Source organism: Capricornis sumatraensis, chromosome 10, assembly GCF_032405125.1.
Source record: "Capricornis sumatraensis isolate serow.1 chromosome 10, serow.2, whole genome shotgun sequence".
NCBI classification, from domain to species: domain Eukaryota; kingdom Metazoa; phylum Chordata; class Mammalia; order Artiodactyla; family Bovidae; genus Capricornis; species Capricornis sumatraensis.
Window position 1 is genome coordinate 4,351,496 of NC_091078.1, and position 13,822 is coordinate 4,365,317.

Genomic DNA, 13,822 nt, shown 5'->3' on the forward strand with positions numbered 1-13,822 from the left:
CCATGGACTGCAGCACGCCAGGCTTCCTTGTCCCTCACCATCTCCTTGAGTTTGTCCAAGTTCATGTCCATTGAATCAGTGACGCCATTCAACCATTTCATCCTCTGTCACCCAGGATACTGCAAATCCTATAAGGTGGGAATGATTTTCCTGATGCGATGACATTCAATTATTGACCTCCCACTATGTGCCAGGCCTGTCTTAAATCCTCACAAAAGCCCTCTGATGTGGGTATTACAGATTCTTTTTAATAGGAGAAGAAATGGAGACAGAGAATTCCATTGCTGGAGCTCCTAGAACTTGGTAGGTGATAGATTTGAAGCCTTACCCAGTACTTCAAGTAGCCCCTCAACCACGAAGAAAGAACCTTCTTCCTGCAGTCAAGTAGAATCTTTCCCAAGCAAAAGGCACTATTCTTGTTTGAAATAATTAGAATAATCCCCTTCCCTCTATAAGTGCCTATCACATGCCAGGCCTTGCACTAAACAGCTATCTAAGCAGTACCCCATTACTCCACTTGATGCTTTCAACCTGGCTGGGCAATTGGTATCAAGATCCTCATTTCACAGATGGGGAATTTGAGGTCCAGAAAGACTGACTCTCCACCAAAACACCACTTTGTCACCGAGTGCCAGAGACGGATGTGATCCCTAATTACTATATCATTTCTCAGGCTTGAATATGTGGGAAATTGGCCCGGAAATCTTGTTAAAAACGCAGCTTCTGGCTCAGAAAGTGGGTGGCGGGGCTGAGAGTCCAATTTCTAACAAGCTCCCAGGCGATGCTGATGCCGCTGGCCTGTGGACCACACTACGAGTGACAAGGCGCTACACAGGCCCGTCCCAGACGGCAGTGCCAGGGGGCCGCGGGCTGCTGCCCAAGGCATCACAACTCGCTCTCCTCCGTCCAGGGAGGCGTATGGTAGAGAAGGGCATGAAACAGCAGGAGAGGGTCAGGAAGAAGTGGCTGGAGAAGAGGCAAGGCTGCGAGTTGGTTGTCACGCGGGCGGGAGCACTGTTTTTCTCCATCACCACCCAGGAAGCATCTGGAGGGGACAAGGGCCCTGGCCATGCCCTGCTTGGCCGTTTCCCAGCTTAGTGGTTCAGAGAGGCAGCCATGGGCACCCCAGCTCCCAGGCTCATGGTGGTGCCCAGTCCTGGCCCACCGTGAGGCCACTCAACGCCCCCCTCAAGAAAGAACTTGGCTTCTGGAAGCCATGCCTATGAAGTGGCTGCCTCAGAGAAGCAGCTGCAGGCCCTGACATCCCCACTGAGCTGGCTGCTCAGACCCCCATGGCGTGGACACGTTTGGGAAGGCCTGTCTGACAAAGGACGCCCCATTTCCTTTAGCTGTTTCTCCCTAACCCTGCCACCTGGTTCCAGGGGACTTCTGGGAACTGCAGACAGCAGTAATAAAAATACCCTTCTCTGCAGGACAAATAGGAAACTGGCTTTACCTGTCTCCTGTATTCTAATCCCCTGTCAGACCAGCTTACCTGTTGCTCTCCCCAGGCATAGCTCCACATGAATCCTGGCTTCTTGGGGGGTGAAGTTTGAGTGGATATGGCCCTGGGAAATCTCATCTACCACAGGGCAGGACAAAGGGCACACTATGAGCCTGCTGCTCAGGGTTGTGACTGGGTAGCCGCCTATCTTGGGTTACTGGCTACAGACGCCAAGCAGCCAGGCCTAGGGAAGGTAGGAGCACCACTGACGAGCATCCAGAAGGATCCTGGGTTCTTGTCCAGGTCAGTTCATGCCTGAAAGTCCCTGAGGGGGGTCTCAGAAATCAAGCACTGTAAAGAGCTGACTAGACCCTGGCTTCAGTCCTGAAGCCAGTGCCTGGCAGATCACTCCAGCCTGGTCAAGGACTCTGGCCTGGTTCATGATTCACCTTAAACATCTAAGCAAAAACCAAGCCGACCCAACTCTATCAACTGGCCGTGGGCTGCCTGGGAAGGGTGCAGCCAGAGGAGAAACACACCCTGGCTTTCAGTCCATCTCTTCCTTTCACCCAACTGGCATCAGGGTGCAGGGTGCCAACCCTGTGCCCTGCTCTGTTGAAGTGGCCTTTGGTTGTTGCTCCTATTGGTGACAGTGGCGGTGCTGGGCCAGGAGGGCTCTGTGGTCACCGGGCTCAGGCTGGAACTATTGGCACTGCATGCTGTGGGCATGCCGTGACTGATGGTGCTGAGTGGTGTTTACCTTTACTGGGGTGATGATGCTATTTGTATTAGCTAAAAGAATGGAATATGAACATCTCTGTTGCTTCAGTGATGATAGAATGCCAGTCACGTGGTTGGTCTTGAAGCTATTCATGCTGCCACCCGCCCAGTCAGCATTCCACCTTGCAGCCTGATGGCAGTTGCTCAGGGCAGCCCTGATCACGTCATTGCAGCAGTGTTGCCACACTGCGTGACTCCAGGAGCCCTGTGACCTGTGGTCCATGCAGTGACAGCCCTCCAGAGCTGCTCAGCACACAGCAACCCCCACAGGCTGTGGTGTGAATGATGCCCTGCAACCTTCCCTAGTTCCACACTGCTTTTGGAACAGAGTCAAAATCCAGAGCCTGGCATTCCAGCTCCGGACCACTGCTAACCATAACATCCTCTGTCTGTCTTCCATTCCAGTCAAAATAATTAACTCAGGGTTCTGGGACATTCCTTCTCATCAGCATCTCTGTTTTCTCTGCTTAGAATAACATATGCAGCCTTCTGTGACTGTGCATGCCCCACTCCTGTCTGTTCCTGAAGATCAAACACACAGACCCCTTCTTCCAGGAAGCCTTCCTGGATACTCCAGATGGAAAAGCAGTCCCTGTCTCTGGACCTCACACAATCAGCCTTTCATCATGGTGAGTCACAACCACATCAGCCATTTCTGATTCCTTGGGTACCCACAGTGGCCAGGAACCCAGTGCCTCGACTGATGCCCATGGACATGGAATGCTGAGTAAGGACACGCTCCTGTTTGCCTCAGAGTGCTTCACACAGACCCCTGGCCTGGGGCCACACAAAGTGCTGCCTGCAGTGGCCTGGGGTCACTGGGGAGACACCAGGTGGGCTGGAAAGCAAATAGCCTTCCAGGACTTCAATTAGGTGGATCTAAGAGGGTTCCATCTGATAGGCTGGGGTGCTAGGGACAGGGGACTGGGAGGCCACCAGCTCTGATGGATTAGCTCAGATCCTCTGCTGGTCTTAGGACACCCACTACCACGGCCTCGCTCTGCCTGGCAGCCCTCAACCCCCAGCCTACCCCTGATCTTGGAAGTCCTCAATAAAAGGTCAGCTGAATATGAGCATGCCCGAGGATGCCTAAATGCAGGCAAAAGTGCACCTCTCCCCACTTCCCCTGTTGATCCCCTGGCCAGCCTGCCTTGCCTGGCCCCTGCCTTGACCCTGGGGTCAGACTGCTAGAGGCAGGATGAGATGGGAGGTCAAGTTGGAACAAGAGGGTGTGTGTGTGTGGGAGGACACTTTGGGGAACATCTCAGGGTGGTAGGCAGGATAGAACATGCTCCCTGACCAGCCCTTCTAGATGGGACTGCCAGGGTCCCTGGAGGCAGAAAGCAAGCCTGTGCCCGGGCAGTGGGAGTGGGAGCAAGGCTCCGGCCCAGTCTAGTCCTGGGGGTGGCGGGGAGTCCTGAAGGATGGGCCTCAACACCTGTCATTATTTGTCAAGTGTTGACGACCTCATGTTCTCAGCTTGGGGTTCCCTCGGTCAGGGATGAGGCTCATGAGTAGGCAGGTGAGTAGGGAGGACATGGGCCTGCCAGACTGGCCCTTCCTACATGCTCAGGACTAGGACAGGCCATAGGTGTGTGGAAGCCAGGAATGAGAACCTTCCTTGCCCTCTTGCCACGTGAGCAAGCCTCCACCAGGCACACCTTCCAGCTCCTCCCTCCTGAGCCATGGCCTGCTTATGAGGGAGCCCTGCAGTCTCCCTGTGAGCCACTCCGTAGTCCAGCTGTGTCCGCCTCAGCCACTTCTCTCCCTCCTGGCCAGGGCTGAGCATGTGCAGCGCCCTCCTGGAACCAGGGTTTGTGGTGCGCTTTCCGATGGGGAAGGAGGGCTGGCTCGGCCTGCCGGCTGTGGCTGGTGTGGGAGGGGAGGCAGGGAGCATTCACACACACTACCTGAAGGAGGCGAAGGCTGCCCTCTAGCCCACAGAACAGCTTCTCACCCACTGTCCTCTCTGCCTGCTCTCTGGAGCCCTGGGCAGGGCCATAGGGACAGGGAAACAGTGGTTTGCATTGGAAGAACTGATGCTGAAGCAATTCCAATACTTTGGCCACTTGATGTGAAGAGCTGACTCATTAGAAAAGACCCTGATGCTGGGAAAGATTGAAGGCAGGAGGAGAAGGGGACGACAGAGGACGAGCTGGTTGGATGGCATCACCGACTCAATGGACATGAGTTTGAGCTAACTCTGGGAGATGGTGAAGGACAGGGAACCCTGGCATGCTGCAATCCACGAGGTTGCAAAGAGTCGGACACCATTGAGTGACTGAACAACAAATCCCAGCCCTAGTGGGCACTGCCCCTGCCCCTCTCCTACAGGCACCTGTCCTCTCCCCATCTCAGACCTGCCCCCTGGGGTGATACGCACACAGGCACAGCAGGACTGGGGCAGGTTTGGTTCATTTCAAATCCTCTTTATTTCGGAATAAGCATGCTTGTATGTACAGGAGAGAGAACTAAGGAGCCAGCGCACACACCACAGAGAGGGAAACACGCGCTCCAGTCTCGCCACGGCCAGGAGGGGCCTCTCCCTCGTCTACCCTGGGGCCTCCTCTTCCTCTGCAGGGAGCCCTGTCCTGGGCTGCCTGGCTGAAGAGGGCACGAGGGAGTAAGTGGGGCCGGGGAGCTGGCTTCTTCTCAGGACCCTGATCTATGGGCTGCTCGTTTCAGGATGGCACTAGGCCGGGCTGCTTCTCCCGGGAGCTGGGGCTGGTGGGGAAATGGACCAGTGGCAGTCTGTTTCCCTTGGTTTGGGGATGTCCTATCAGCAAACCCCATCGCGTCCTCTCTGATCTACAGGAAGGCCCTGCGCAGGGGAGCAGAGGCTTGGGCTCTCTGGGGGGTGGTGAGGGTTGCAGTGAAGGGCAGGGGTAGAGTGGGTGCAGTGCTGCGTGGGGCTGGGCCTGGGCCGTCAGCGCTGGGCTGGGCAGAGAGCACAGCTGCTGCGGGTGATTAGCGAAGGTGCCCCCCAGCACAGCTATACATTCTCAAGCATCACCATGGGGCTCACATGCCAGATCTGTGTGGGGGGGAAGGAGGGAGGAGTCAGGCCTGCAGGGAATGGGGGGTTCCAGACAGCCTTTTAGCTTTTAACATTAAGAATTTGGGCCGAAAGGCCATGGTGCCAGTTGCGTAATTTGGCAAAACGTGGGCTGTTACGTTCCGTTTCAAACCTTTCCCTGTGGCACAGAGAGAAACAGAGAGACAGAGACAGAGAGAGAGAAAGCAAGAAAGAAGGGGTTAGGGGACGTATCCGCCATCACCCTGGCTGACAGCTGGGGCAGAGGGCATGGGAGGGAGGGTTCAGCGTGGAGAGGCTTTGCCACCCATGGGGTAATTTCCAGGTGGTTAGGCCTGGTTTGGGGCAAGACCAGAGTTAGGAGGACCAGGATGGATGGACTACTGTCCCTGACTTGAGTGAGCCATGGAGAAGGGGCCTGGCTAGCGGACCTGAGGGCAGGCGGGGTGCCGGGGTGGGTGGGGGTCTCCAGGCTCTCCCTGGCCCGTGTGGTTAGGGCTGGGCAGGGCTGCTTTGGCTGTGGGCTCTCGGGACTGAGCACCATAGGCAGGCAAGCACTGCATGGCCTCTGTCCCCTAGCTGGGCATCAAGAAGGAGGAACGCCTGTCCCCACGACGAGGCTGGGTGAGCACACCTGCCTACTGCCTGTGCTGCCCCAGTCTCTGCCAACCGTTCTCTGTCCCCAGAGAGAAGCCTCCAAACACCACTGACTACCCCTCCCACCTAGGCCTGAGCACACCCAGGCACACGCGTGCACATGTATACTCACAAGGCTGCTGGCACACATATACTGGGGGCCGAGACTTCCTGCCAGCAAGGCCTCTGCTCAGCCCACAGCCCTCTTAGCTGAGGACATAGGACAAAGCAGGCAAGGAAGAGCCAGATATATAGATACGGAGGGGAGACTGTGCCTGGGAAAGGCCAAAATCCTAGACTTCCAGACCAGAGGGACCACTAACATCTTCCAGAATAGAGGTGCAAGTTGGTGGCCCAGGGGCCTCATCTAGACACAAACACAGCGTGTTCAACCTGGACAGTGTTGAAAATTCATTTAAAAAATGAACTGCTATATCCAGATCATAGAATGCTACTCGGCAATAAAAAGATATGAATGAACCACTGGTATACTCCACAACTTGGATGAGTTCCCAGAGAACTAGGAGGACTGAAAAAGCCCATTCCATAAGGCCTCGAGCTGTATGATTCCATTTACATAACGTCCTTGAAATGACAAAATTATACAAACAGAGAAAAGAACAGATTAGTCGTTGGCACAGGTTAAGGACAGGGCATGCACAACAGGGAGGTTGAGAGTGGTCTGAAAAAACAAGACAGGGGCATCTGAGGACGAGGGAAGTATTCTGCGTTGGAGGGTATAGGTGTCAACTCCCTGGTGGGGTACTAGATTTGCAAGATGCTGCCACTGTGGGTAAAGGCTACGCAGGCTCTCTCGGTATCATTTCTTATAACCACATGCCAATCTGCAATTGTATCAAAATAAATAGTTTAACAAATGAATTGTCAGCATATAAAAATCAGAAAGATTGGCTTTAAGTCTTTAAAAGTCAAAGGATGGGGTGATGCTGGACTTCCATTTCTGCATGATAACAATCCTGTGTCCCCATACCTCCCCACACCTGTATTACCTGGCAGACTCCCCCTAGACACCTTAAGGCCTGCAAGTGGGTCCCTGTGTAAAGATCCTGTTTGAGAAGAGGGGTGCCCTGCTCACATATTTGAAAACCCCTGGTCCAGACTTTCCTAATACCACAAAGGAGCCAAGGCGCAGATACATCACACGAATAGCCTATAGTCACACGGAAACTCAGAGGCAGGACCATGACCTAAGTGCCAGGCGTCCCTTGCTATTGCCTCTCCGAGGGCGGGGAGAAGGGGGTGAAGATGGTACAAGCCCAGGCCCTGTGATGGGGCCGGCACAGCCCTGCCTGCTGACAGCGCCAGGGGTGGCAACTATCGACCAGCACTCAGAGCCCTCCCCGGGACACAGCTGCAGCCAGTTTGTCCAGCCAGGCCCGAGCCTTTATCATCAGCGTTCAGTGACACGGTCAGGGACGGTCCTAGAGAGTTGGCAAGGCTTGTGAGTCTGCTCTGCTTGGAGCTGTTGGGAAATTCACAGCCAGCCAAGAGAGGAGCAAGAAGACGGAGGAGGAGAAGAAAGGGGAAGAGACTGCAGAGTGGGTGAGGGCAAAAAGGAAAGCGGTCCCGGGAAACCCGTGAGGGCTGCTCAGGTGACACCCAGGGGAACTCTTCACTAAAATCAACTTTCTCCTTAACACAGGAAGACCATGAAGAGATGCAGAGTGCTCTACTGAGGTGAGCATTAGGTGAACACAGAGACTGAACTTGTAGACAGCTGCATAGACCCAGGGGCTGGCTCAGGGGGTGGGATCTGAGCTCTAACTGCGGCACTGCAGGATGGTTGTGTCCATGCGGTGGGATCCAGATGCCTGGCAGATTCAAGCCCTGCCTAGGATGAAACCACACTTGCCTGCACTCCCACCCCCATCAACCTGCTGAGCCATCTAGGCGCTGGAATGCGTTCCTGAGGTCAGATGGAAGGTGTGGTGACCTTTCTGGGATTATAGGCTCTGCTACTTCATATGAAGCCTGGGGGCCACAATACTACCTGTACCCACGTGGAAACTGGCAGGAGGCTGCTATTTAAGCCCACTTGACACTTTGCTAAGGCGATGGGTCTTTCCTGGGAGAGGAACCATGTCCACAGGTGACACTCAGACTGCTCTGTGGCTCGCCCTACTTCCCCTGTAAAGACAGAATCCCTGGAGATTAGGCCCTGGAGCCTTGGAGGAAAGCTCAAGTTCAAGTTCAAAGTGTTAGTCAGTCGTGTCTAACTTTTTGCGATCCCATAGACTGTAGTCCACCAGGCTCCTCTCTCCATGGCATTCGCCAGGCAAGGGAAGACCTGGGTTTGATTCCCTGGGTCAGGAAGATCCCCTGGGGAAGGGAATGGCTACCCACTCCAGTTTCTTGCCTGGAGAATTCCATGGACAGAGGAACCTGGCGGGCTACAGTCCATGCGGTCGCAAAGAGTCAGACATGACTGAGTGTGGGTTTCCATTTCTTCCTCCAGGGGATAGTCCCAACCCAGAGACTGAGTCCAGGTCTCCCACATTACAGGCAGATTCTCTACTGTCTGAGCCACCAGGGAAGCCCCACTTGCTACAAGATACCAAAGACATTGCCTCAGTGCCAGGAGCCAGGGCCGAAGAGGAGAGGAGGGGAGGCCGGGGTAGGGTGGGGCTCTGAGCTGCCCTGGGACTTGGTGGGGGCTGTCCCAAAGGTGGAGAAGGGACAGGTGAGGGGCAAGTGTGCAGGTCCTCCGACATGCAGATTATACCTGTCCAGGAGGCCACCCAGTGCCCTGCCTGGTCCAGAACAACTGGCGTCCCTGTCAGCTTTCCCAGCACACAGCAACAGAAAGGAAAAAGCATCCCAGCAGACATACAAGCCTAAATAGGCTGCCACGGTGCCCAGGTTGCTGGGCCCCAGATTTAGCAAACTCAGGCCATGCTGGAATGAGCTCCCTGGAAGCAAGGTGCAATGAAGCCTTCCTGGGGAGTGCAGCCTTTGTGAGAGACTCTCAGATCCCTCACTGTGAGTCAGGCTCAACTGGGAGGGGAAGGACAGAGGCTGTGTCTACCCTCAGCCAACACAATGCATCAGCAAGGTCTGGGGGTACAGATTCCAACTTGGGAGGAGGGACGGATGCAAGTGGGGTTCAGTCCCCCAAGGGAGCAAGATCCCTGACCAGCTTGGACTCAGGGTAGGGGTAAGTGTGTTCCCTACTGCTCAGAGGGCCTCTCGGTTGAGCTTGGGGCCCCAGCTGGGACCAGTGGCCAAAGTCACTACTTTGGGCGTTAATCACAAACAGAATTGAACCACAGCACCTGTTGTACCCCCATCTCTCACTCCCCGGGCCAGAAGCTGCTTGGCATTCAGCAAAATAAAAAAGCCTACTTTCCTCCTTTGGCCATGGGGAGAAGGGGCATTTGGTGGGGTGGCTGTAAGGACAACCTTCCAGAAATTAAAGTCAGGAAAAGGGAGGACAGGAGGCTTAGGCTCCTCCAGTCCCCGACAGAGGCTTCCTGGGGGCCTCAGAGCCTGCACTGCAGGGTCCAAGACTCAGAGGGAGGGGCTGACAGCAGTGCAGAGCTGTGTGTGTGTGGGGGGCGCTGCAGCTTTCTTAGGGTGGGTCAAGGTCCTTGACTGAGGGAGGAAGCAGGAATCTCTCTTCCAGATTTCCATACAAGGCTGAGGGAGAGACTCCAAGACCTGCAGCAGAGTTCTTAAGACACCCTGCCTTCTCAAGGGATCTGAATGGAGTCTGTGGGCAGTTAGACCCCAGGGTGGGGAAAGGGCCTCGTGGGGAAAGACAACCAGGCCGAACAGGCCCCAAGAGATGCTTCTGAAAGGAGGGGAGGGGAAGGCCCACAGCGGACCACCGTGAATACTGCCTTTTGTGTTCTCACTCAATGACTTCGCAGAGCCCACAAGTATTCCAGGGAGAACACGTGAGACAAAGGTTCTCTACCCATACTAAATGTGCAGAACTCCACCTTCTAAATGGAGTCTGTTACTGAGATGCAAGCTGAGAGTGACTGGCCCCAGAAACATAAAGTAACCAGAAGCACTGAGGAGGGGTGACGGGGGGCTGGAAAGGCAGGGCAGGCCCCTCCCGGCTTCTTGATGGAAGGAACCTGGAGATTTTTGAGCAATTTGCGGTGTGTGCTGTAAAGCCCCTCCATCAGATCTTCAGTAAAGACCACACTGCTCACTGGAGTATCTCTGAGTGGCACTCAGAAGAGGAGGTGGGATAAACACAGGAATGACGCAGGAGCAGAGCTGACAGCTTGGTTACGCCTCAGATAGCTCGATACTACCTTTTGTGCTAAGTCAAACACCATCTCATTTCAGGCTCTTTACAGACACACTGCAGGCACCGACAGGTTAAGAACCATCACTGGAACTGCATGCCATTGTTAGCAGGCCGGGGAGGACCACACTTTAGGCTCAGACGCCCCAGCCAGAGAGTGGAGCAACTTCAATTGGCAGAAACAGAGGTTCAAAAAGAAAATCCACATCAACTCGAGCTGACCCCAGAGTCCCACTCTCCACGTGGTCCCGTGGCCACGACACGCTGGTTAGCAAAGATAGAAAGCTTGGCTCAGGGTGGAAAGGCACCTCTGAGCCCCAGCCCCTCACATGGAGGCCACCACGGGACGTGCCGGCCCAAGGCAGACTCTCCCAGGAAGGACATGCAGACAGCACATTTGCTTCTGGAAGTGTAAGCACAGTCACACTGGGCCCCATGCCTGCCCATGGAAGGCCCGAGTGGGTTCCAGTGGGTTCCAGGGCAGTGTGCCCACCTCATGCCCAGGGCTTTGCCTCCTTGCAGCAGCTGTGGTGCTGTGAGCAGTCTGTGGGACTGATACCTCAACGTGGGTCTAGACAAGTGAGTCCAAAGGCCAGGTGCCCCAGCCCAGCATAGCCCTCCGCGTGCCAGCTAGCTTCCCAGTGCCTACCCTTCAGACTCACAGGGGACAGGCCCTGAGATGAGTGGGCAGGCCAGGCAGCCAGCCCGGTGCCTCATAGAAAGAGATGCCCTCATTCTCAACAGCCCAGCAAAGGCCAAAGCAGCCCTGCCCCTTGCCCAGGGAAAGAGCCGGGAGAGCCCAGCGTCCTTGCTCGTGCAGCCTGGGCCAGGGGGCCAGAGACTCAGCTCCAGGCACCTGCCTCACTGACCTGGGACACACACACTCCAAGCCAGCATCTGCCGGAGCCCCTCAGGGGCTGGGAGTTTTCAGATGCATTAACTTGAGGTGTTCCTTCTGTGAGTTGTGTGACCTGGGGGCTGCCCTGGGAGGGATGGGGTTAGGAGGGGCAAGGCCACAGAGCCTGAGTCCAGGCACTTACCTTGACCTTCGCAAAGCTTCTTCATCGGGGTCTTGCACTGTGGGTAGGAAGTTGCAGGTCAGGAGGAATCACATGGAACTTCAGGAACAAAAGCTACTGGAGCTTGTGGGCAGAGAACCCACCCACGACGGGACAGTTATCGCCTCCTACCTGTGACCTCTGGGAGGAAAAGGCTGCGTGCTGGGCAGAGGGCAAGGGGGAGAAAAGGGGCCTTCAAAGAAGTGGTGCAGCTGGGAGGGAGTGGCCAGAGGTGTGGCCTGCAAGGTCCTCTTTTTAAAAAAATATTTATTTATTTACGTATTTGGCCGCGGCAGGTCTTAGTTACAGCACGCGAGATCTAGTGTCCTGACCAGGGATCAAACCTGGGTCCCCTGCATTGGAATAGTGGAGTCCCGGCCACTGGACCACCAGGGAAGTTCCGCTAGGCCCTCTTAAACCAGTCCAGGCACTGCTGGAGTCAGGGAGCCGAGCAGAAGGCTGATGTCAACGTGCCTGCCCCAGGGGCCCAGAAAGGGCGCAAGAGGCCACTATCTATCAAGGCCAGCTCATCTTCCAGGACAGGGGCCTTGACTCCCTGGCTTCTGTGGGACAATGGCGTAGGGCCCAGGACCCTCGTGGCCCTTCAAAGTCACCCCTTCCTGCCCCACCCCCGACCGCCCTCCCTTACTGTATTCTGTTCCGGTCATCTGCGCCAGGATGCGGAAGGAGCGAGACTGTAGGTTGGAGGAGCGGCGAGCCCACTCGTCAGCCTCATCTTCCGGCTTGTTCTGGTTCTTAATCACAGCCTGATACACAGGAGAGGCACTGTCCACGGTGAGGTCTTTGATAGGCAGGCTCCTGCAATGCAGAGAGAGGCCGTGGGCGAGGGCAGGCCTGGAGCCTGCTCCTGGCCCCTGCACCTTCCCCACGTCACAGTCCCCTGGCGCCCCCCCACAACACCCCCCAAGCCTGTTGGCAGCCCCCCCTACTTGTCTGAGCCCACCGTTGCCTTTCCCCACTGCCATCTGAGAGCCTGCAACAAGGGCTTGGCCTGGATCCTCAGTGCTCAGGGAGGTCACAGTGAGTCAGCGAATTCCACTCATGGAGGGCCAGGAGGCTCAGACCCTCCTGTCAACACCCATCCCACCCCCCAGTCTCTCCAGATACAGGTCTGAAGATACCCGCCCCCCTCAGGAGCTGGATCTCCTTGAAGGAAAGCAGAGGCAGCAGAGGGCTTCTGGAAGTAATTTTGACCTCGCTAAGCAGCCTGAGTTTGGGGCTGGTGAGGACAGGCTAGCTGGGGACTCGGAGGCTTCCTCAAGGTCAGTCCCTTGGCCTCCTCACAGCTTGGGATCCAAACTGGGAGCCACCACTGTCGTGACTTCTCTGGAAGAGGACTGTGGGCTCCTGCTCAGCAGAAATAAGCAAGCTCGGCGAGGATGTGGTTGGAAAAACAAGACAACTGGGCCCCAGAGGCCCAGCATCACCCAGGGATAGTGGGGTTTCTCATCCAAGGGAGCTGGGAGGAGGGTCACCAGTCCTTTGCCCCAGGGGAGCACAGCCTTTTGGGGGGATCTGGTGACCTCCTCTGAGACCTCTACGGTCTGGCATATGGTAGGTGCTCAAAACAGTTGAATGAACAAATCCTTGATCAGAACCAGAAGGAACTCTAGAGCCCCTTGAGTACAAGGTCTATCAGCCCAGATCAGACTGCAGGGCAACATATATTAAAAGCTTTGCAGATGACCACTCACCCAACCAGAGAAGGCTGGGGGCCAGGCTGCCCAGTCCACTCTTTCAGGAGTCAGGGTGGGTTCAGGAGAAGCTCAGAATAACAACAGCCTGTTTCCCCAGCCTGTGGACCTGTAGCCCAGCTCTCTCCTCTTACTGATGCTGAAACTAGGTCCAGAGAGGCCCGCTGACTAGTTCCAGGTTATGTCACGTAGGGACCCCCGTGAAGTTAAAACCAAGGCTTCCCAACCCCCAGCTCAGCCTCCTTTCCATCAGACTCTCTGCAGCAAGAGGCTCAGGAAGGCCACTTCTCCCCGCTGGAGATCTGCACACCCCAGGTGCTCACCACCTGGAGACATGGCCCAGCCCAGACACTCCCCCTGTCTAGGCGCACACTGCCTGCTGCTACGGCTGCCTTGCCCCCAACCCCCGAGTGCTGGCTAGCTGCAAAGACGACTCCCCCGGTGCTTCCGTCGTCTACCCTCTCTGCAAGGAGCTGGACAGAAGAAATGGCCTAGTCTCCCAGGATTGGTCCCCTGTGTCAGCTCAGAGTGGGCTACATGAGCAGAGGAGGAGAAAGATGACAGAAGGTAACTGACCAAGGCGGGGCGGAGCTACCCTACTTTCCTGAAGGCTTTGCCCTGGCCCAGAGAGCTACAGGTCCTGGCAGCCTGTGTTTGGGATCAGATAGGGAAAGCAGCAGATCCCTAGGGGGTCCCAGGCAGGGAGGAGACTGGGAGCAGAGGAGAGGCTGGGATCTCACTGGGGAGGTCATCTCTAGCACTGGGAGGAGTCTCAAGGGGACCTGAATCAGCTGGAAGGCTTTTGCTGCTATTTCCCTGGAATGTTCCCTTGAGGGAACATATTTCCCTGTTCCTTCCATAGCTCCAAGGGCTCAA

At 55.8% G+C, this 13,822-nt stretch overlaps 1 protein-coding gene across 8 annotated transcripts in view; it reads right to left on the bottom strand.

Annotated features, from left to right (window-relative positions):
• The window catches only part of LDB3 (LIM domain binding 3), a 57,212-nt gene that overhangs the window by 22,263 nt on the left and 21,127 nt on the right, over positions 1-13,822 (bottom strand). For 5 of the 8 annotated variants that reach the window (XM_068982028.1, XM_068982026.1, XM_068982027.1 and 2 more), the window contains 2 exons: positions 11,881-12,050; positions 11,214-11,250 (listed from right to left, as the gene is read on the bottom strand). In XM_068982028.1, coding sequence (XP_068838129.1) covers positions 11,214-11,250; positions 11,881-12,050 — 207 coding nt within the window. Of the gene's footprint in view, positions 1-5,321; positions 5,419-11,213; positions 11,251-11,880; positions 12,051-13,822 lie in introns of those variants that run through there. The other 3 variants (XM_068982031.1, XM_068982030.1, XM_068982029.1) reach the window with 1 other exon arrangement.